The 24,143-nt window shown below is 38.4% G+C and overlaps 1 protein-coding gene across 1 annotated transcript in view; it reads right to left on the bottom strand.

The window, feature by feature from the left end:
- Positions 1 to 4,927: 4,927 nt before the first annotated feature.
- LOC127352017 (cortexin domain-containing 1-like) overlaps positions 4,928 to 24,143 on the bottom strand; it is a 40,382-nt gene continuing 21,166 nt past the window's right edge. Inside the window, exon 2 of the mRNA XM_051380099.1 lies at positions 4,928 to 9,905. Coding sequence (XP_051236059.1) covers positions 9,651 to 9,833 — 183 coding nt within the window. The 5' untranslated portion in view covers positions 9,834 to 9,905 and the 3' untranslated portion in view covers positions 4,928 to 9,650. The remainder of the gene's footprint in view (positions 9,906 to 24,143) is intronic.

The following is a 24,143-nucleotide window of genomic DNA, read 5'->3' on the forward strand; positions in this document are numbered from 1 at the left end:
AGCTCCAGTGTGTAACATTTAGGAGGATTTATCGGCAGAAATGGAATACAATATTCATAGGTTTGTCTGTTTTGTGCTACTGTAGAAACATTGTGATTCAACATGGTCGGCCTACCCCGTCTGTGATAAGAACAGCTCATTCTGAGGTAACGAAAACACAATGATTCCTATATTCATGTGATTATACACTAATGAAAACCTACCTAACACTGGCTCTAGATAGGGCCTTTTTTTTTGCAAGTTTCCCAGCCACCGTAGTTTCCGTTCTCATTCCCAGGTCCTCAAATACTTGAACGGTGTTCAGGGAATTACAATCTGCAACTTCACTGCTAGATGGCACTAAATCCTACACACTCCTCCTTTTAATGTTTGAATTCAATTGGTCATTGGTCCAAACATCTACCGAGGGACAACAGTTGAGCCTGTATGGGATCAATTACAACCCTGTCCAATCAAGTTTGGATGAGCGACTGAATACAGTACACTTGAACTTTACAATAATTTAAAAGTGTGAAAGTTGAAATTTCAAACAGAAGAATATTCAAGAATTCAAGGTTATTTTATTATCATTTACAATTCAAAGTTGTAGAATTAAATTTAGATATAGCTCCCTTTCTGCTACTTTTAAAAACAAAACAAAAATTGATTAATGAGTGAAATAAAAAGAATTACTAATTTGTGTGATGAATGGCACTGGCATCGTGACAGAACTGGAGCTGGGTGAAGGGCTAATATAAACGGGCTCAGCAGCTTCAATGGACATAGTTAATGGCAGAGGCGAAGAGACCTAAGAGGACATTGACAGAGGAAGCTAAGAAGGGAAAAGGAGAGAGTAAATGTGGGACTGGCTTTTAGTGGTTGGGGAGAGCTTGGTGAAATAAAAGGCTGCAGACGGACGGCGAGCTGGTCTTCTTGCTGTTGGACCATTCAGTAATATTAACCGCTTGCTATATCTGCTGTTGTTGCACTTGCTTGATGTTGGTTGGCTGTCTTAGCAAAGTTTTTGGCTCGCTAGTTTTTAATCGTAAGTAAAGAAATCATAAGAAACATAGAGCTGTCCATATTCACCACAGTGGGACTGCAGTCTGAAACAGGGGGCACTGAAATTGCAACACATGCCAAATCTTACATAGTCCATAGGTTTAATTTCAAAACTAGGCATTGAGTTGCTTATTAAATTAATAAATTAATAGAGAGTATTATGGAAATTCTTTACTTCATACCACTCTGTCCTATTCACTTCAGTAGGGGCCCACAGCTCATTTGTTTTGGGGCCCCCTACAAGCTGAATCCAGCCCTGAGATTGTTATTCTCAAGATGTGTCATTACCTTGTTTTATGCAGTATTACACCAGACTACAAACAGCCACATCACACTCACACTCTGCTCACAGTTTGTGTTCGCTCTGTTCAATATTACTTCATTACCCACATCGGAATTGCAACATCACATCTTTTTCATGGTTGACTGCAGGGTGATTCTATTAATGTAACTGTACCTTGAGCATGTCACACTTCCTGCACTGCAACATAATGTTTCCAGTGAATATAATCCTGGCCACATTATGTTGTATAAAGTTGCATTAAGTTGGATTTTTGTGGTCAGATTGTGTCACAGGTTCTGGTTGCTCCTAGGGGTGGCTGCAGGGTTGGAACGGTACAGGAGAACTTTATTTTTATTTATTTTTTTGTCACTGGAGGGCACCGAAAGCAAAAGTCCATCACACACACGCACACACCCTCTCTGACAGGACTTCAGCCAGACTCAGACGTTTCAGGCAGTGGTCTTCGCTACTGCTCCAAGACTCACTGCCAAGACAGATGCACACTCTTAACTGGCTGATCCACAGCTGTCAATGTGGCTCTGCATCCCCTTTGAAGCACAGACATGCCCCAACTGCCACAAATATCTAACATTGTGAGCCCTGGTTTTTCAAAGCATAGTAAAAAGATGTTAACATCAAAAATTGTATAATACTGTCATTTCAGCAAGTGTATCTAGCAACTATTTTTACTGGGTTTTTTTTTACTTAGAAACCTTTTGCTGAATCAAGTTTCATCATTTTTCCATCTCCTAAATCGCCAATAAATGTGGAAGTTCTACTATGAGGCTGTTGATCATTGGCCAGTCAGGTGGAATGCAGCCTATAATTGACCAACTCCTCAGATGAAAATGAGAATTGATTCTGATGTTCTGCAGCTTCAGTGATGTATTACAGTCCTTACTTTTGCTGTTGGCAGAGACATCTTTAATTTCCTTTTTCAATAACATAACAGAAAAATGTGAAACAATGAATCATTTCCTCACAAACAACTAGATGAATATACATTTATACTTATCAAACAGTCAAAACTGTTAACTGAAATGTACATATTAAAATGGAAAATGAGACACACTGAAAGAGCCAAATAAAACAATGACATTCAGCATATCATGGTTTACACTAATGGTTGCCAATGGGGGGTCGGGCCAAAGCTTCACAGGGGTTCTCGAGGCCTGAAAACTTAAAGAAATATACTCAGTGGGCCTATATCTCAGCATTTAGTTCGTGAAGAAAACTGAATGAAATTATAATATTTAAGTTTAGATTATTTTTTAAGATCTAAAAATTGAAGACCTAAACATAAACTAATAGACTAATAGATCTCATCAGGCATTAGAAAAGTTCAGGCAACCAAAGAGCTAATAGAACAGTAAGTATATCTGTCAAAAAAGAAGCCTATAAAGTATGCATGATTGTTAAAAATGAGAATATACATAATACAAACAGAATTGTATAAAAATATCAGGAAAACTGATCTCAATATTCACAGCAAATAATCTGCTCAAAATGTATCCAAATCTCTGGTTTAACACAAACTTCCTGCAGTTACTGTGTTCACTGTTTGGGTTCATTGTATAGTGTATCACTGTACAATGAACAGTACTTTCTGTACTGTTCTCTTGTGTTATGCATTGAATATAATATTAAATATCCATAAAATATGTCACTATGTCAGGCTTTAGTCAGTGAGTTTACTCACTGATAGAAAAGGGCTCCCTTAAGGACAAAGGTTGATTGATTGACACTATCCTATGAATTAGGCTCATTGTAGGGTTTACACTGAGATTTTAAACTAAACACTGCTAAATGACTGATTGTTTGATTGTTGCAGTCTCTTGTACAAAACACACCTCAAAGGCAATCAGAAACGATAATCACAATTAGCTTGGTGTTGTGTTGTGTGTATTGTATCTTTGACACTTCAAGAAAAACATTAATATATTACAATATCAGTTTGCATGCATAGCCCTGTATGGATCCTATGAAGTAGAAGCTGTGACCATCTGGAGTCCCAGGTCAAGGTCTGCTTTACCATGATGACTGGCCCAGTTGAGTGAGCCTCAGGCTTAGAGCACTGTCCTGGTTGATGACATTTGACCTCCTCCAGTGGAGGCTGGGAGCGCTGTTTGTCTGATGTTCACAGACAGCTGATGTTGTCTGTTTCTGGTGTTCATTCAGTCGCTGTTTCACTGATGTTATACACCACTCAAGACATCTTCTTGTAACTTTGAAAACTCCAGCCACATTTATGTCTGAAAAAGACAACATCAGCTGTCTGTGAACATCAACATCAACTTGGAAGGGCTATTTCTTAATGTCACTTTTCATCACAGTATTTGCCTGTTAGTACAGTGGTTGCCTGCTCATTGAGAACAAAGAAACAATTAGGTTATGACGTTAAGGCTCTGCCACACCAAACCGGCATCAAAAGCCAGCTGTTACATGGTAAATGGACCTGTACTTGTATAGTGGCTTTCTAGTCTTCCGACCACTCAAAGCGCTTTTATACTACATGCCACATTCACCATTTCAATTCAGGGTTCGGTTTCTTGCTCAACATGTGGCAGGAGGAGCTGGGGATCAAACGAACAACCTTACGATTAGTGGACACATCCACTGAGAATGGACTTTACAGTGAAGTAGGAGACGTCTTGTGTCCAGCAGGAAAACTTTAAAAACAACATTTGCATATTTAGATTTAAATGTGGATATTGTACTTTTTTTAGCAGAAAAAACATGTCTTAATACATGTCTGGAAGGGATCTTGAATATTAAACCCTCTCTCACTGTCGCCTGAAGATGTCCTTCTTTTGGCCATATAGCATATATATCTTATATATATATATATAACTTTACCTCCAAGAAGGTAGTAGTAGTTCCGGCCAACAAAAGGTCAGTTATAACACTGACTGAGGCTTTCTCCATAAATGTGAATATCTAATTTCTTATAACACAGGCATTGTAATAAGGGACACCTGCTAGCCCTGACACACACAGTGCAGTTCACAAAGATCAGGGATTTGCTGTGAAATATTCACTCATGCAGAATTTTCACCAAGATGTAAATGCCAGAGAGATGTTAGCAGGAGGCAGATGCATACTGAATGCTGTAAACGGTGCCCTGTGCCCCCTTAAGCATGCTCGACATGAGAGGAAGGCCGACCTTTCACAGACAGGGCTGAAGTAGACAGCAGGCTGCCAACTCAGAGCCAAGGTTAGAGCCAAGAGAGAAACAGAACACAATTTAACTGTCATGGCAAATTAAATCACTGTTTTACATTCTCACAATGTAGACCTCATTATCATAATATACTCTATGTACCTTCAACTTGACCTTCAAAGCCCTGTGGATGGTTGAATGTGCAGAATATGCCCTTGACTCCGAGCACGACTAGAGATTTTCATCTCTGTACCAATTGGCCTATTATGTGAGACAGAAGTTGATGTAAAAGGCCTTAGGGCTGGCAGCCGGTTCCCCGCGGATAAGCTCTGAATGAAATTTCATCAGGCTTCTGGTGTGACCCAATTACATGTCCAAAATAATGTGAGATTAGCTTCCAGTTTCATTTATGTTCCGTTATAAAGCACACAAAAGACAGGTACTGTTGGCAGTTTTGTAATTCACAATCATCTTTATTGTACTGCAGTCCAGGCTTTTATGGGTGTGAAGCACCTCGAGGATCCAAAAAAGTCCTCTCTCACTAACTTGTTCTTACATGTGCTAGCTATTTGCCCGCAGTGGTTGCTTCAGTGGTCTTTAGACACAACACGGATATATCCCTTACGTTCCCACTGAATCCGGCTGCATCGCGGTTACAATGTGGCTACAATACCGCTCAGTCAAGGCTCTGCTGCAGCCTCAATGCCCACTGAAGGTACCAGCAAGTGTTTGTTCTTCAGCAGACACATTTACTACATTTAGAGGTGGTCACAGATGTTTGGTGGCTGTCCTTTATTCAGTTAAATAACCTGATAACTAACCGACCGGCAGTTGTACTACAGAATTCATCTTGTCAGGCTTCAAGCTATGTGCATTTTGTCCGGACCACACCGGTTTGGACCAATAAGCACCTTTTGAGAAACTACTGGCAGCTATGGCATGAGCTACGGGTGTGGTTGATTAGGTGTGTTTGAGAAGTTTGCTCCAAAACAACAATGGAGGCTGCTAAAGAGATTGGCGTAGATGCTGCTAGCATCAGTCCTATCAGAACTGGAGAGTATTTCTTAATTGAAAGAGCAAAAAACGGTACCGAATGCTTTACTGATGATGTAAAAGATGTTTTCACTCTCCTTCCGACTATCTTTAGTAAAAGTTTGACTACATTATATGGTTCATTGATCTGATTGGTTGAAGTTCACCCATGATAAACAGTGATAGACAGATGTTTAGATCTAATCACCTGTAATTTTTGAAAGTGCCAGCCCTTTTCCAAACTTTTCCAATGATGACTTCCCAGATGGTTCTGTGTAACCATCAAGCACCGTCAGGATACTTGACTACAGCAGAGAAATATTTAAACACATATTTTTCTCTCATCTCAGCTCTCCATCCTCAGGAAATGGAAATGCATCTATGTCAACGTCCAATAAACAGAGGCATTTTTACACATTCACAGTTAATTAGGAAGGCGAGTTGCTCCAGCAACAATAGAGCTGGAGCATAAAAATAGTGGAGCAGAGAACAGAGCTGTGTATGTAGCCAGAACGCGATGCAGCCGTGTCCAGTGGGCATTGGGCAATGCATTTCAGTCTTCTCCACTCTGCAGTACTGCAAAACTAGGGTGCTTCACCACATGATTAGACAGCATATTAAATAGGTTATTTAATAACCTCCACTCAATTTTTAAGTCAAGCGTATCAGTAAACTGCTGGCTTCCACACTGACCCCCACCACCATGCACCTTCACTGTTTTTCCTTGATATCTGAGATTCCCGGAAAAGGAATAAGCACAGCTATTTAACCCTTCTGCCTTAAGAGAAGCATAATGTGCTGTTTTACCATCCAAAATATGTTAATTTGTCCAAGGAATTCCAGGTAAAGGGACTCAGGGGCTGATGTGGAACTCAGCATTGTGCTAAATGGCTCTTCTGTGATTTACTGTAAGCATAGGCACTTCAGAACATGCAACTGACTGTCATTTCATGATTAATGCTGTCTAGGCAGATACATAAGTCAGAGACAGATTCAATTAACAGCAACAAGAATACCTCAGTTTGTTCTAAACTATTGGCTGAAACAGGCAAAGCAAACAAGGCCAATTTATGAACAGAAGCAGGGTGTAATAGTTCATACTGCTGTGAGCCATAACGTATCGGACATAACGTATCGGACAACATGAGATGATTTTGTAGTTTTGCCTTTGTATGTGTGTGCATTTTTTACAGCAACAGGAGAGGACATGCTGTGGCAGTAGCACATAATCAAGCATGACTGCTACTCCAAAGGCTAAAAGGCTACAGATTGTCTGAGCGTTAATGCTCAATAGGTTTACTCAGACACTGAATCTCAGGCAAATACAAGTCGATCAAGTCCTTTAAGAAAGTCATAATTCTTTATAAAACATACAAAATCTAGCTTACAATGAAATCAACTGACAAAGGCCTCCCTACATTTTACTGATATCTTGTATGATTTAAAGGGACACTCCAGTGATTTGGTATTGCACTTGCATAAACAGAAGCACAGGCTGAAAAACCTAGTATGGATCAAGCTCCAAAAACCCAGGATCCTACACTTCCCATAAGGCAATTTAATAGCGTATTTCGATAGACCCATCCTCCATGTTTCAAAGCCCATCTTAAGATAAGATAATCCTTTATTGATCCCCCAGACGGGAAATTTGGGATATAATCCTGATGCCATCGTCAGGGTTATTTTCTCCCTGACTTAACAGAACTCCTTCAGAGCCACATGAGAAATTACAGAATGACACCAGAACTTTTAGGTTCTGTTCCAGAAGTAAGAAGCACTGGAGCATTACCCGACTCAACATTAAGTGGTGCAGTTCATTCAGTTTGTCCACACAAGGAAGACAATTCAAAATACACCATATTGGGTTAAAAATCATCGTTATGTGTCTGTGGCTAATTTTGACATGTCTGTAATAACAGCAGGGAAGAGAGGGCTGAATGGTGTAGGTGTTTTTAGACGGTAGTGATTAAAGCTAGTTGGAAATAAATAAATTCAAAGAGTGTCGGTAGATATTTGGCAAAAAAACAACTTACAATGACTTAAAGCACAAGTAGCTTTCATTTTGTGTTAATTCTGGCGGCCCCTGTGGACAAAAACAGCAGCACCACCGTCTTGTTTAATTGATCTCAAGGGGAATCCAGCCCAGTGTCAGCATTAGGAATACAGAAATAGCCAGAAATCTTCTTGCTGACTATTTTTTGTTTATGTAAGTCATACAGAGACATCGGTATGAAATTGAGACTGTTTCATAACCAGTTAAAAATTCACAATCCTGAAACTTACTTTCAGTACTTTCGTAGGTATTCATTTATCTTAGAATATGGATACTAAAGCCCAAGAACATGTTAATCAAACTAACTCAATCATAGATTGAATTGAGTTACAGAGGCTAGTAATACAGCAGCTAGCTTGGAGGTGACATTGGACTTGCTATATGACTGAAAGGCTGACTACTATTCCCTATGACTAGCAAACTGATTTCGACACATAAAATCAATGGAGTGCCCCTTTAAAATGGCCATGTAATGGAAATCCTCAAGTTCTGGTTCTGGTTTTTGCTCAGTTTAATCTTTAAGTTCACATTAAATGTTTGAGTGATTGTTTCATCTGTTTCTTGTAAATTGTGGAATGCCCTTAAAGCTCCATGCCACACTGCCATCCACTGTGTACAGCAAAACCATAGTCTCCATTTGTACACTTTATCAACCACAACTGTATGCTAATGCCTACAGTATATTGTCAACACATAATGGCCAACTTGATCAAAGTGGCCAATCTCTTCAAAGCTTGTGTGTATTCCATGATAGGATGGTTCTGGTTTCTCACAACCTGGGTCTTATTTTCATAGTTATGATCAGCTATACTATTAATACACCAATAGAAAAACAGAAATGATAATGGTTGTAATGAAATATCACAAAAAAGTCCAGAACAGTGAGCTAAGCAATAAGTAAAGTTTTAAATAAGTTAATGTCATGACTTTGCCATCCTGGGAAAGAAATATTGCTGTACTGTAGGTTAAAGCTGAAGCAGGAAGTAGTTGTAGAAACTGTGATGGATGTTTGCACTTTCTAACAGACAGTAAAGCTGATCATTTTCTTGTTCTTTAGCGTGATTCGCCATGTTCCCAGATCTCAGCAATCAACTTGCTCCTATGCTAATATTACTGATCTCAGTGATTACAAAAACTACCATGAATCAGGTTGTAATAAACCAGAATTATGTTTCTAGTTAGGCTAACAAGTAACACCATTAATTTCAGACACTTTTTCCCCCTCATTGGGCCACTTCCATTCTTTGTTCTATTTTACAATCGTGTGACCAAGACTTTACCAGTTTTGTGACTTCTCCTCTTCGTGTTTATCTTTCGCTAATTCGTCACTCCAGTCTGTACAGATGTAAAGGGAAAGTGCGATCAGTCGAGGATGGCAGCCACTTGCCATTACTGATTGTGTCTGTTTGTCCAACGGGAATGTAAGGCAGCCCTAGGGCTCCTGAAGACATCTCTAGGTAGATACAAAAAGCCAAGTTTATGTGCTTTACTCTGTAGTTGTAATAGTGTCCCTTCCATCAATGCAATCCCAGCAGCTCCCCACTTTCTTTCTCCTCCTAGTCAATCCATGAGTGGATAAAACAATCTTTATATTTCGTCCTCCCAATATGCTTCTTACCATACATGTAGATTTTCATGTTCATGCCTGTATGTATTTCTGTACTGTGAACCGAAATGTTCTGTATAGTACCAGAGAGGGTGTTTCTACCTTTACCATGGCAGAATGCTCTGTGGGACTATAAAGAACCCTTATAGAACCCTATAAAGAACTGTTTCAGGAAGTATCAAGAACCCAAGAATGTGTATTCAAGAAAAAAGAAGTTCTGTGCCGGGAAGTGTGAGTGTGAGTGTGTGAGTGTTTCTCCATCATTTTAGAACTAACTGAAATGCTCTAAAGTGGAACTCTTAAAAGAAAATATTTAACATGTTTTTTTTAATTTTGGAAGTGATTGGATTGTGATTTTGTAATTATGCCTCACTACTGAACCCTTGAAGAATCTTTTTCTTGTGTGTAGACTTTGCTGGTTTGTCAAGTACAGTTGCCTGGAGAGGACACACATAATGCAGATGTACTGTACATGTCAATCGTCGAGGTGCTGCTCCTCCCATGTAGAGGTGGGGATCGCGCTGTAGGGGTCCATGATGACCTTTGCGCAGCGGATGATCATGGCCACCAGCAGCAGGCAGAGGAAGGCGATGCAGGCCAGAGTCAGGCCCTGGTCCACGTCCACAAACGCTGGCTCCGTAGTGCCCTCCACCTCCATGACTGCTGCTGTCTGCTGCTGCTGCTGTCCTCAGACACACTCACACACCCTGCTACCATCCTGAAGACCTGACTGGAGATAAGCAGAGAGAGGAAGAACATGTCATATGTTAATGTAGTGGACAGGGACTAAAGCCACAATAATATCACAGAAGCCAACATAAAAAGGCCAGCATGCCTGAGGTCACATCACAGCTTTATGTGTCTTTCCCTCAAATGTGACTGGTGGTTTCCAGTCAGAGTATGTAAGAGGAGTACTCTGGGTTCTCTATCTGTCTCACATCCTCAGAAAAAAACATGCTCCGGTTCTTATCATAGAACATTTGAATCTGAATGCTGCATTATACAGTCCTTCCAGAAAAATCCAGAGTTTTTTTGTGATTGTTGCGGATAAAGATCCTTGATTATGCGGCACGTTTTCTTAAAAAATGGATGGAATATGCGGGATATTTATGCAATTTTATGTGATGAAATTGCGGGAACTTGCAAAAACTGCGGTCTGATGAAAAAGAGAGAAAAAAAGTGATTCCCCAACACCCTGTTCTCACTAGGCTACTAACTTAATGTAAAGAGTCATTTCTTATTACTTCCTATGATAAGCAAGCATACTACATTACAGAAAGTGCTGGGAATATTTAAGTTCTCATCTTGTTTTATTTCAGACCTTAATAAACACATGGCTCAAACTTACAAAACATTGATGAGTCAAACAAGTTCTGTAGCTTTACAAAAGGAATATGCTACAACTTCTGTAAAAATGAATAAATAAAAAAAAATAAAATAAAATGTGTGCTTCCTGTTTTACAGAGGTAACTATACAAAACAGACATCTTCTGTTAAAATAAGTGCTTCCAATGCACAAAGTGCAATCTCTTACTGTAACGTAAATTTACATACTACTAATATACTTACAACTGTAAGGTTTTTGAAACTAGTATGATTTAACCCACTGGTAACAAAAAAGTGCAATCTTACAACTGTAAAGTTTTATCAACTCCTGAATGAAACTACAACAGTCCACTGTGAAAATGAAAACTATAACTGCGTAGCCTCTAACACTGGCCAATCATTCGCCATCCTCATCCTCCATCCCCTCTCCCTCAACGTCCATCATTATGGCTTCATCGCGGGGTTTGCAGCTTTTCAATGATGTTCACGTCGCGTAATTACGTCACTTCATAACGTTCCCATGGCAACAGGGGAAAATGGCTGCTTTTGTGTGAAGTAAACGCAACATTTTTCACCTTTCTGCTAAGATATATGTGACTTATGAATTATGAATTATTATGAAATAATGCAAGCCCCACATATTTTGCGCGTATTTGAAAAATCCCCCCGCATAAATATGTGGACTTTGGCTGATTATGTATTGAATTATGCGATCACATAATCACGTTTTTCTGGAGGGACTGATTATAGTCTTTTAGAATGGGTTGTGAGGAGGTAGAATGAAAAGCCAAATTTAATGGCAATATGAATGCATATAAAGGAGGTGTAATGGTAGGCCTATATTATCATAAAACATTCAGCACAGTTTCACCCAGTAAATAAAATAACTACATATAATTAGTCTAACACAGCAACAGCGCTGACCCAGAAAGCTTTGACAGTGTTTCCATTGTTGACTGATTGCTAAACTATTTTAACTGAGAATGAGAAGCCCAAGCTTGAAGAGCCTCATTTAAATATTAGTATTTGTTCATTTATAGCACTGGGGGCAATTGTGGCTCAGGTGGTAGAGCGGGTCTTGCAATCAGAGGGTCGCTGGTTTGATTCCCAGCTGCCCCAGCCCAATCGAATTGCTTGTGGGCTAGATACTGAACCCCAAATTGCTCCTGATGGTTGGTGTGTGAGCGTGTATGTGCTGTGTGTATGGGTGAGCTTATCATGAGCACTTGGGATAGGTGGTGTCAGTATATCCAGGAAAGCCAACCATCCTCGGAACCCGCTCTAGCTTGGTTGACAGTCTCACAAGCCTGTGATTATTCTAGAGTTCATAATAGCTCATTTTATACAAGAAATGGTCTATAATGAAATGACTACTTTGGAGACAAACATCATCAAACATGAATTACTGGTCTCACTGAATCCACAGTCTCAGCTTTTATTCTGTTCAATTCCAATACTGTTTATGGACTCCAGTATGCAGAAATATTCCGTGTGATCCAGTATATACACAAGGCAAAAATAACACATTCATTCTGCATCTCAGTCTAAAAAAAATCTGTGATGAGTTAGTGTCTGTATGGGAGCTGTCATTTTGCATGCCTTACATCATAGCTTTCTGCTTTCACAAAACTGTTCCTGGTCACAGGGTGTTAGGTGTTGGGCTGATAAGATTTCAGGATATTGCTGACTTGTCCTGGCTGACTTTGGCTCATATACTGTATTTCCTCAAATAGAAGCTATATTTTATATTATATATAGGCTGCCTCTATTTACCTCAATTGCAGAGAGTAACAGGCCTATAGAAGGCTTATATTAAGTCCCTGTTCGAAACGTATATTTGGTCACATTTTATTATGAAGCCTCCTTGTTTTCTGATCCGCTCCTGTTTGCACTGTTCGGGACCGGCTTTTAAGTTTTAACTTCTTTTTTTTCATAGCAAACCTGGCATAATGACAAAGTTCATAATACACTTAAGTTTTTTGTATCAAAAAGCTAGACACTTAAAAAATACATTTCAGTTCTTGACTCCAGCTGTCCTTCCTTCTTTCCTTCCATAGTAAACTGATTCAGGATAAAGAATTAAATGCAGGCTTTGTAGAAAAATGTAGTCTACTTCATAGATACATTTACAAACTGATATACTGAATAAACAGCCTAAAGACTTGGATTGGATAAAAATGAGTGCTGTCAAACGATTAAAATATTTAATTGCAATTAATCACATTAATGTCATAGTTAACTCGCAATTAATCACACATGTTTATCTATTCGAAATGGCTCTTGATTTCTTTTTGTCCCATTATTTTTTCTCATTTTAATGCTCTTATCAACATGGAAAAGTGGATCGGCTTGCTTTGTGCAAATGTTGTTTTTATTGAAAACAGCACATAACGTTACTGTAGTGTTCAATTTCACACTAACATTCTCACTTGGAGCAAATAATCTCTCACACAGTGTAACGCTGTCCATCAATAAAAGGGTGAAAAAAATACTAGACCCTCGTCCTCCACAACGTTAACAGGCCTACATGCAGTGGCCACCCATTTAGCTATGGCTGCGGTAAGTTTGTTCTTAGTTGTGGTATTCATGTGCTTCTGTCTGAAGTCATCCATTGTTGCCTGGCTTGGACGAGGGGGCGGAGAACTGGCATCAGCTGTGTGTTTGGCCATCAAGTGGTATTTCAGACTGGACGTGCTGCGATGATAGCTCAGTTCACAACGACAAAAACACAGATCACTTTGGTCTTGTCAATGGAACCATTTGGCAACTTTTTAAAAGTAAACTTTCCATTCAGAATATTATTGGCATCCATTTTGGCGTCTCGCGCTCGCCATCCACTCAAAACGTAACGTCTACTACTCTTAAACAAGTGTGTGCAGTGTGCCTGTTGTTTTATTTCTGGTCTAGCTAGATCCGGTGTGGTGTTGTAGTTTTTCTAACATTACTAGTTGTTGCAACAGCATGTGAAAAAAACTACAAAGTGTGCTAGGCCAAAAAGAACGTTAATCTCGCGATAAAAAAATGACACCGTTAAAATGGGTTTGCATTAACGCCGTTAATAACACGTTTAACTGACAGCACTAATAAAAATTAAAGGATTCTTTAAAAACAGATGCACTTCAATTTAAAGCTCACAGTACAAACTAACAAACAATAAAAATGAATATAAAACACACGTTCCTCAACCCTTCGGCTGGTGAAACTTCAGTGAGTGTCTCTGTGGACAGCAAGAGAACAGTAGAGACTCTCTGTGAGAAGCTGATCTGACGACATAAAGGACCATGAATATTCAGAGTGCATGCAAGTGTCGAAAAGCAGAGGAATGCCTTGTTGTTTTATGTTAATTTATCTTAACCAGAGAGCTCCAAAAATCCATTCTCTGCTGCACAGAGATAAGCTACATTATCCTGAGTGAGAAACTAAAGGGAGAAGTGAAGGGAGCCGGGCAGAGGTGGTTTCACCTTCACTGCTGTTGTTTTTTTGTCCTCCTGCTTTGTCCTGGCTTACAAAAGATTAATACATTTTTAAAAATGTAGCAATGACTGGAGCACAGCAGGAATGAGAGGACCTCTGGAGAGCATGCTGGAAATACAGGATATTCAGTCAGGTGGACATGCAAGGGGTGACTGAGATATGCACAGCTTGCTTTAGTTTGTTCGAAGCATACTGACGCCTTTAATAAGGTATGTTTGAGAGTCTGAGTTGCTTACTCAAAAAATACTTCTTCTAAATCATTGAAAGTATTTCCACTGGATGAATTTGTTTCTGATGGCATTCAGTAATTATGTTGGTCGGACTTAATTTACTTGATTATTTCAACTTAATTTAGTATGGTTGATTCAACTTACTTACTAGGGCCTGACTTTAATTTAATTGGGTTGGTCAAACTCATTTTATGGTTGTAATATTACACTAGTAGATTAAGTTGACCCAACAGAATTTCTTAATCCTGAAAGAAAGTAATTTATTCACATTGAAATAAGTTCCATTACTTAATTGTAGTAAACGTAAATTCAAAGAAGAACTTTTGAGTGTCAAAAGAAATGATCTGTTCTGGTTGGAGATGTGTTGATGTAATGTCCAGGCAACATGAAGCAATCCTGTAATAAACATAAACACAATAGATTTAACATGTTCTGGTTGTTGTTGTTTTTTTTAATGTAGAAGAAGCAGTGATATTGGTATCAAAGTACACTGGACTATTGCCTTAATTGTATATCCTGCATTTATTACTATTATTTGTAAATTCATTATTCAAAAATCCAGGTTATGATTAGAATGTTGAAATGTTTTAGACAAAGGGTAAATTATATAAATATATCTTTCATCAAACTTCTCCCTGACGCATGGGGATATTCGGCCTCACATGAATGGACTAAACAATTAAAATGTGTTCATGGCTGAAGTACTGTAACTTACAAAACTAAGTTAGTGCCATTTAAAATTAAAGTAAAAAGTAAAAACTACTTAAATAAGAATCTTTTAAAATCTTTTTTTAACTTACAAAACTGAGTTTGTGTGACTTAAAAGTTTGGATGTAATCCTTTTCAACAATTTTTTGGAGTTAAAATAACTTATTGCATTACACAGGATGGTGAATCTGAAAACAGATCAAATCTAAAATGTTTTCTCTGTGACTTGTATCTGACTAGCTTAGTTGTGGTTTAGAACACGTCCTACTAAATTGAGATTGGAGGAGAGGAAAGGAGGATGGTGATGGACTGGCTTGCATTTCATTTTTCTTTTTCATTTCTAACACAGACTGAATGAATATTAGGTAGGGAGGACTACATAAAGGGGTTTATAGTAAAACTCAGCTAACCTCCATGACATACTTGAAGCGAGCTGTGACGTTTGAAGATCATTCTCTTTTAGAAGACTCACTGATGCTCTGCGACCATACTACGCTCAGTTGAAAGGCCTAGAAACTGAGGAGGACTCTAGAGGAATGAGGATATAATCAGGTTTAATAATATCAGAGCCATCAAAAAGCTCTTTCATTCCTGTTCTCAGAGAATTAAAGTAGATGGGTCAGGGCACATATGTAACTGCAATGTCCATGGTTTGATTCCCTCTAGGGACCTTTATACAATGCCCAGTATTCTCTATCCTCACTGTCACATACCAAATTAAGGTCCAAAGGACTTTACACACAAACTTCAGTGATGGATTATTAGATCGCTGGAACAACCCAAACATTTCATTTATTTATTTAGAGCCTCAGTGGTTCTTGTATTTGAAAGAGAGAGAGAGAGTAGGGGAGAAAAAAGAAAAAGAAAGGGTTTGGGGGAGAGATGTGAAAATGCAAAAGAAGGAATGAACAGATAATGTGTGCTTAAGGACTTTTTGTGCGAAAATGAGATGAGTTTGAGGCGTGGTCTTTTGTTCCCGAACCCAGTTTCTGTGTAGAGTTGATCAGTCTGTGGCACCTCATATCCTGAATGATCTGTATATTTTTCAACTACTGTGCCCAAAACCAGTGTCGAAAATTGTTATAGCTGTTTTTTTATGTTCTTGTGAACATATTTAAAAGCTGCATGGCCCTGGAACACAAAGTAAGTTCAGTGGTTTATCCAGCTAAATTTGGGATTAAGTCACAAAGCAGCTCGTTTTTAAATGGTTTACTGTGTGCTCCAGAGCTCCACAGATACAACTGTTAAGATGACCTTTTGTTGTCAAGTTCCTTTGTTGATCACCAGAGGGAAATTCATTCTCTGCATCTGACCCATTCTAATAGGAGCAGTGGGCAGCCACCATGCTGCACCCGAGGATCAACTCCAGATCAGAGCCAGTACGTTGATCAAGGGAACTGACAGGACAATTAACCTAACATCCACCCATTAAGTATCGAACAGAGAGTTTTATATTAGAATCATCAGAAAAATCAGTAGTACCAGTATTTTATCTGCATAATTATTACATAACCTATGTCTATTATTTATTTCTATGTTGTGTATTTTTTACCCTACTGAATTTTACTTCATTTGCCTCTGCAACCACTTTATTTGCCCATGTGGATCAGTAGTGTCACACCATCTGATTGAAATAAGCCTATCAGAGGCTTTTAAAGCTTTTTAAGCCGTGCCTCGAGTGTAGTAATCACTGGGGTTAACAGAACCAGCTGATAGTCAGCTCTATGGGACCAGTGTTGGGATGCACCCCTGGGTAGACTGTCATCACCAGTAAATACTCCAAAATGCATCTCACATTAACTAAGTTTTTACTCAGTATCAGAAGACAGTCCAAACAGCAAATACAATCAGATTGCTTTAGTCCCTCTGTGGCAGTCTGATATTAATGCTGCTTTAATACTGGGAAAACTTCCAAGCATTGTCTACATAAGACAGAGGTAGTAATGTATGCACAAGAAAAAGAAAAGTCAGAAGAGTGAAGGAGCCACTCTTGTGTCATGTGGTGATCAATGGTAATGGCTCTCCTGTGGACTTGTAATTAAACTGATGAATGGGCGTCATGATGCAGTGATTCTGCTCAGATCACTAGGCAGGGACACATGGGAGACTTCCAGTGACTTATAGGTTTGGCACGGAACGCTTTTGGCCGGGTGAGGAAATGATTATTCTCTTTCCTGGATGTTTGTTTTTTTGTTGTTGTTCTCAGGGCATGTAATCCCTCATCTCCGTCTGACAGACAAGAAGCAGCTGTTCTTACTCTGAGACTGTGTAGCAGTAGAGGCGCTTGAGGTGGTGAACCCACAGAGAGTTATCATTAATTACAGGGAGATTGGATAGCAAAAGTGTACATACCATATATAAAGATAAACTAATTTACAGAATGAATACAGAAAGAAGGGTTGCAGTTGTCTTATACAAAATAAACGTGAATATTGTACTTTTTACTCTATATTATGTTTATGACAGCTAAGGTTACCAGTCTAGCTGTAAGGTAGGTCCAGTGTGTTTAGGGATTTAGTGGCATATCCTGACCTAATGGATCCACTGGTACCCACCATGTCATCTAGCATGTCATTTTTCAAAGGGATCCCTCGACCTCTGATATCAGATATCTGAAGGAAAATGGGTTCTATGGGTACCCACAAGTCTCCCCTTTACAAACATGCCCACTTTATGCCAATGCCATGCAGATTGGGACAAAAAACATGCAGTTTTTTCCGCACAACATGCAGTATGTGATGTAGTATAAGTGTGTTATTTTCACGTATTTGAATATTTCTGCATACTGGGGTCCATACACAGCACTGAAACTGCATACATTAGGAATGACTGGAAAGATGAGACACACATACTTCATGCCAACCCTGCATAAGTAAGTGCCAGACTTGTGCCACCCCAGTCAAAGAAGTCTGCACATGCCCCTGGCCAGGAAACCGGGGTTCGTGTCCTGTGTGAAACCAAAAGTCAACGCTCACTCATTTAAAGTGACTTGTGACATGTGACTTGTTGTCAGTAATGGCAACATGTACTAATCTTAACCCAAATCATGATCTTTTCCTAGCCAAGTAGTTTTGTTGCCTAAACCTAACCAAACTGTGACTGTTTCACAATGTTAACCACGTGTTAAAAAGGCATCTCATACAGATGCTAAAGGGAACCTCATGCTTCTGTATGTGGAGCGTGACAAAGGAAGGTCAGTGACAACCTAGGATTAGAACTTTCTGAGTAATCTGTAATAATGTAATACAAAATAATCCAACAAAAGCAATGTTGCTGAATACTGAGTACCTTACTTTAAATAGTTCAAGTATTTGAACTTGTAATCGAGTACATTGTTGTATTGCTACTTTTACTTGAGTGAAGGGTATGAATACTTCTCCCAGCACTCCGATTAGGAATGATTTACATGAGTTATATCTAAACATCATACAGTATTGTATCTATAGCATTATAGGCCCTCAATGGACCCATAATGATCGATCATAGTGATTCCACCTTATTAAGTGCAGGAAGGCATAACTGCTCTTATTTTACTGCTTAATGTGCTTCTCATGTGTTTCAAGCTTTTCTTGCTGTTTTGTTTCTGAACCATGAATTTTACTGCACCTCAAGATATTTAAATGCAAAAATTCTACTCTAATAACGTTAAAGTAGATTTGCAAGTGAGAGCCCCTCAACTTGCTCCAAGCCTTGAATTGATTTTTGAAATTATAGGCACCGTCTTCAATACATGCAAAGTAAGTTTATGTTGTAATTTTTCATGTAATTCAGTGTGATTGGAAAATTGCTGACGCGTCAATCCAAGCCGAGGTAAGATTGTGAAGCAGGAAGTCAATTTGGCGGCAGAGGCTGTAGAAGAGAAATGGAGAGAGAGCAAACTGGTGAAGTTGAGTGCTCTGGGCTGAGATAAATGCTGTCTGTCTGTGTTATCACTTAAGCTGTAATATATGGTGACACCCAACCAACAGCCCTCCTATAATTGACTGAGGTGATTAACAAGCCGCAATCACGGTGAGTACTTTACCTCAAACACACACACACACACACACACACACACACACACACACACACACACACACACACAACACTACAGTGATAAAGTCCTTTCTCCGGAAGTGGAGGATGGAGATTGTGTCAGCTGGGCACAGACAGAGCTGGAAATGAAGTCTGGCTTTAATGCACAGCTGTGAAACTGTTCCTTCAGACCAAACTCAATCAAGCCTGCAGTGGTTGAAGGAGTATTCAGATATTTTACCTCAGTAAAAGAAGAAATATTACCAAGTAACAATACATAAAAATGTGTAAATGTCCTGGATTCAAACACATAAAAAAGTATTACCAGCAAAATGTGATCAAAGTAACTAAGTAAGTAGTAGTAGTAGTATTGGTTGGCTCGTTTCAGCATGTTATTAGTATATTTTTATTTTAATGTTTTTCTTGTTCAGTATTTTTTTATTATTAGTAGTAGCAACAATTCTCAACACAAAATTCATATTTGTACACCATGTCAGTTATAATCATGTACAACCCCCCACCCTTAACCTGAGGGAAAACAGACAATACATAAAAAAGTGACACCTACAAAACACAAAAATAGGAAATACATCAGATGTTCATATTCACATGAGCCAACATACGTCACATACACTCTCACTCACAGGAAGCAACGCTGTAAGACATATCTCATTACTAGAAGCAGTCACAGATCCACCATATAAATCTTGAATATACATACATACATTGTCTATAGTCTCAATTCAGCATTGATACATTCATATACTTCTGCAGCCCAATTTAAAATTCTTCTTCTATATTACTTAAGACTGGCCACCAGGTAGCATAAATTGGGTTATTTTTATTGATGTATTACCATGTAAGCAGCAGGTAATGTTGTTGCTGATCAGCTAATTTTTAACTGCTTTATACTGTTGTGTAGTTTAACCTTACAATGTCCAACTTATCATATTTCATCAAATGTTTTTTTAAAGGTTGTAAAAATCACTGGCATTGTGGGTAGTAACTACAGCTGTCAGTTAAATGTAGGGATGAAAAAGTACTTTTTTTATGTAGTGTAATTGAAGTCTAAAGTAGCGTAAAAGGGAAATACTCAATTCAAGTAAAAGAACCTCAGAACTTGAGTACTACTCAGGTAAATGTAATTAGGTACATTTCACTTCTTGCATAATGTTAGCTAACCGACAGCAAACTAACTAGCTTGCCAGCTGGCTGAACTTTGTTAACACTGCAGACGTAGTGACATAATGACGTGGCTCTATGGTGGCTCTCTAGTCTCTGGAAAAGCAAAGATCTTTGAAGTTGAACCAAGTAGAAAGGAGGTGACAGGGTACAGCTGAGGCTGATGGGAAAGTTGTTTGTTCTGCAGGTATTTAATCAAAAACCAATGTATGGGACAAATTGAAATGTGGGGAAGATCAAAAAAAGATTGGTCCTTCCCACGGGTATCAAAATGTTATCCTCATGCTGGTGCCAGAGCAAAGGCAACACCACAGCACAATACCATTCATCTTCTTAGGGAACATGAATGTCTACCAAATCTTATGGAAATCCATCCAATATTTGTCAAAATATTTCAGTCTATACCAAATTAGTGGAAAAACCAACAGACACTGCCATCCCCTAGTGTGGCTAAAAAAAAATACTAATATACTCTGATTCAGTGTGCTCTGAAAAGCAATAAACAGACGACAAACCTGTTTGGGATAGATAAGATAACAATTTGTCACATTTACTTACTCTTTTATCCATCTTTTCTCAAAACCTCTTATCCTATTTAAGAGAGTTTATTACAGCCACAGCCGGCACCCGCCTCATGTAACCAACCATTTTAGTGCTTTGTATGTATGCCAAGTACAATTGTGTGGTCCCCAGAGTGAGACTGGTCCCATCCCACTTACTGGTTGGCATCCTCAAGATCCCAAATGGAGCAGTCCCAAGCTGTCCAATCTGGGAAATACAACTGTTGGGTTATATATAGGTAATATATATATATATATATATATATATATATATATATATATACTCTGCCATCTTGTCAGTGCAGCATGGCTGTGATTTAACCTTCCAATTTTGTCAATTTGACCCATTTTTGCTTTTGAGTTGTGTAAAAGTGTCTAAAGTAAAAAGACCTGTTCCAGGTTTTACTTAGTACAGAAGTCAGGGTTACTCAGCTAGCTTCGGGAAATACCCCGCTTTCATGTACATAAATAGTTGCACAAAATAAAAATCTCTTTGTTACAACTGGTCGAATGGTTCTGGTTGTCTGGGTAAAATGAGCTGCCTCACACTTTACAAGAGATTTTGCCAAAGACAGACACTAAAAAAAGCTGCATCAGACTGAAAGGCTGAAACATGCTGCTAAAGAAGGGACTTCTGCAGTTGTTTTTATGTTTGTTGGTTGTATAAAGTAAAACTTGAACATCATGTATAGTTGGCTATGTCAGTACAGGAGCTATGTATTTATTTGTGTAGTGTTCCTCAAAGCCACAGGGGGTGTTGTACTGTACTGTATTGTAAAGGCTGACCTCAAGTAACTTAAGTTTATGTCATTCATGTCACAGGTGTTGCTAATCTGGAAGAGGAGCAAACAATTTTGAATTGTGCTCAGACAATGTGGCTGTATCATTTGTTTTATTATTTTATGTTAACACTTATTGGAAGACTTATTGACAGACTTTGGAGGACATGTAAGAAAATGAACATTTATGTAACGTATTGGTTAAGACTGGATCGCTTTTACACATTTTAAACAATTAGACCCATTAGCAGCCATAAAGTATAGGACTTAGTCACTACATTTAAAGCTGCAGTAGGTGACTTTCATAAAAATAACTTTTTGTCATATTTTTCAGAAACTTTTACTTTGATAGGGTTATTAGAGTTACAAAAAACAAGGTCCTTTTGTATCGCCTTTTTTATTTTTTGGTCAAATAAAAAAATGACATGACATTCAAGTAAAGCTAACTTTCTCTCATTTGTCATAATAAATAATTACTTTTAATAATTGATTAGATGAACACTACATAAACATACTAACAACAAATAATTTATATTACTCACTTTTCATTAGTTATTGTGTTATGTATTGATAAATATTAGATAGATTTCACCCAATTTCTTTTAGTATGTCATAGCTGTTAAATGTAGGTATTATTTACTCTAAACATGTGGTGAAATCTACTCAAATAAAGAGTGAAAATTGTTACCTCACATTCATTGAATAATCTATATGTTCTTTACAGTGTACCTACCTGGGGACTGGACCAGGCATAGTTGTTTAGTGAAAGTACACATAAATACATAACTTAGGAGCAGGGGGGCTGAAGGTAGTTTGGTTTGGACAGGGAAGACAGAGGTTTTATTTATTTGATTTACTATTTTGTTTCCTTTTAGTCAGTTAGTTTGTATTTGTAAAGCTCTGCCTAGAAGTCCTCTTTTCATTCAATTTATTTATTTTATTTAAGTGGTGCCCACAGGCCCTTTCTCTGTAGCTCCTCTTTTGTTTCTGTGTCATTTGTAAATCTAAGTCCCTTGAAAAAAATAACTCTATGTTACCAAATCCATTTTATTTTGCTTCCATTTCCCCTAGAAAGCTGGGTCGTAACAGGGTTCCTGAAATCTATCCCAGCATGAATTGGGGCTGGACCTAGCGTATACCACCCTGTTCACAGACAAGATAGATAGATAGATAGATAGATAGAGTGTTATATTAATCCCAAAGGTAAAATTGCAGTGTTACATCTGCTACTTAAATAACAAATGTATATCATATGAATCATATATTGCATTATTTTATATATAATAATGAATATAAACCTGGAAAACATATAAGGGTAGGTGAGAAACAAGTACAATTAAACGACTAAATTGTATAAAACATTTTTGTATAGAGTACCATAAAAAGCACTCTATTAATAAAATGTATTATTATTATGATTACAATAACTACAATAGGCCAAATAAAGTATACAACTATATAAATTAGAATATAAGAAAAAACTGAGAATAGAGACTAAAGACTGCACTATTACTTTAATATGCACTGATTATAAGCCGTGCAGTGATATTCACACTCACATTCACACATACAGGAAATTTGGAGAATCCAGTTCAGCTTCAACTGTATGTGTTTGTGCTGTGTCTGGTATTTTTCTTACTGCGGCAAAAAAGCACCACCAATGGTCAGTGTATAAACCTGTTCTGTTCAGTTGTGAGTAAAGTTTTGTCTGAGAACAAAGAAATTGCACAGTTCTGCAAAACTGTTCAGATGTGACCTTTCAGAGCGTGACCCTTTGTTTGGAGAAATGCAAAAAGGACATTAACTGATATTAAAATGTAGTTCAAAGTCCACCACAGCCAGGCTCCTTTGGGTGCTGCAGTAATCTGCTCCCCCCTGTCTAGTTCTCTTGTGATTCACAGGGTTGAAAATTTGTGGCCAGCGCTCCCATTCATCACAGCCCATCTGCCAGCCTGGGGAGAGGAAAAGAAATAAGGATTGGGGGAAGTATGGAAATATGCCTTCTCTGCTTTAGAATACTGAAGAGAAAGAGAGCGGTTCGAGTAAGACTGACAGGAAATTGATCTCTGACAGTACTGTATTTATACAGCAACAAACTGTTAATGAGATACAGCAAATAAACCTGAGTATAAACACAACAAATAAATCTAATAAAAGCTATACATAAGCAGGGCACACACTTTTACTTTCTCTGACTGTGTGGAAAGTTTCCATATCACAGGTGATGAAGGAAGGCATTGTAAAGCACTTTAGATGAGAAATACAGTCCATTTACCATAACCTCAGAGGAAAGTACAACCCTCCCAAATAAACAGTCAAAAGTTAAGAAATCAGAAGAACAGCAGAACATGGGCCGTAACGCTGCTGCCCTGACTTCAGAATGATGTCAGCCCTATCATTCTTCTTTTTACTTAAAAATACTGCAGGGGTGGGTGTGGTTACTATTGAGCTGCAGGAGGCAGAGAAGTGTGAAGACGGCTTGTGAGCAGCGCCAAGTTAGCTGGTTTTCACAGCTGGTGCTCGTTGACTAATTATTACTAACTTCTTTCAAACCCAGTAACATACTGACCTCTGATGGCTGCAGTGCACGCTATGAACAGACAGACACAGTGGCCCATCAGAGTTTGTCACTGGAAATATTATAACTGTTGTTGGTGCTATGGTTAACACAGTGACACCATTTGTTGGGTTAACA

This window comes from Dicentrarchus labrax, unplaced genomic scaffold (genome assembly GCF_905237075.1).
Source record: "Dicentrarchus labrax unplaced genomic scaffold, dlabrax2021, whole genome shotgun sequence".
Classification (NCBI taxonomy): Eukaryota; Metazoa; Chordata; class Actinopteri; family Moronidae; genus Dicentrarchus; species Dicentrarchus labrax.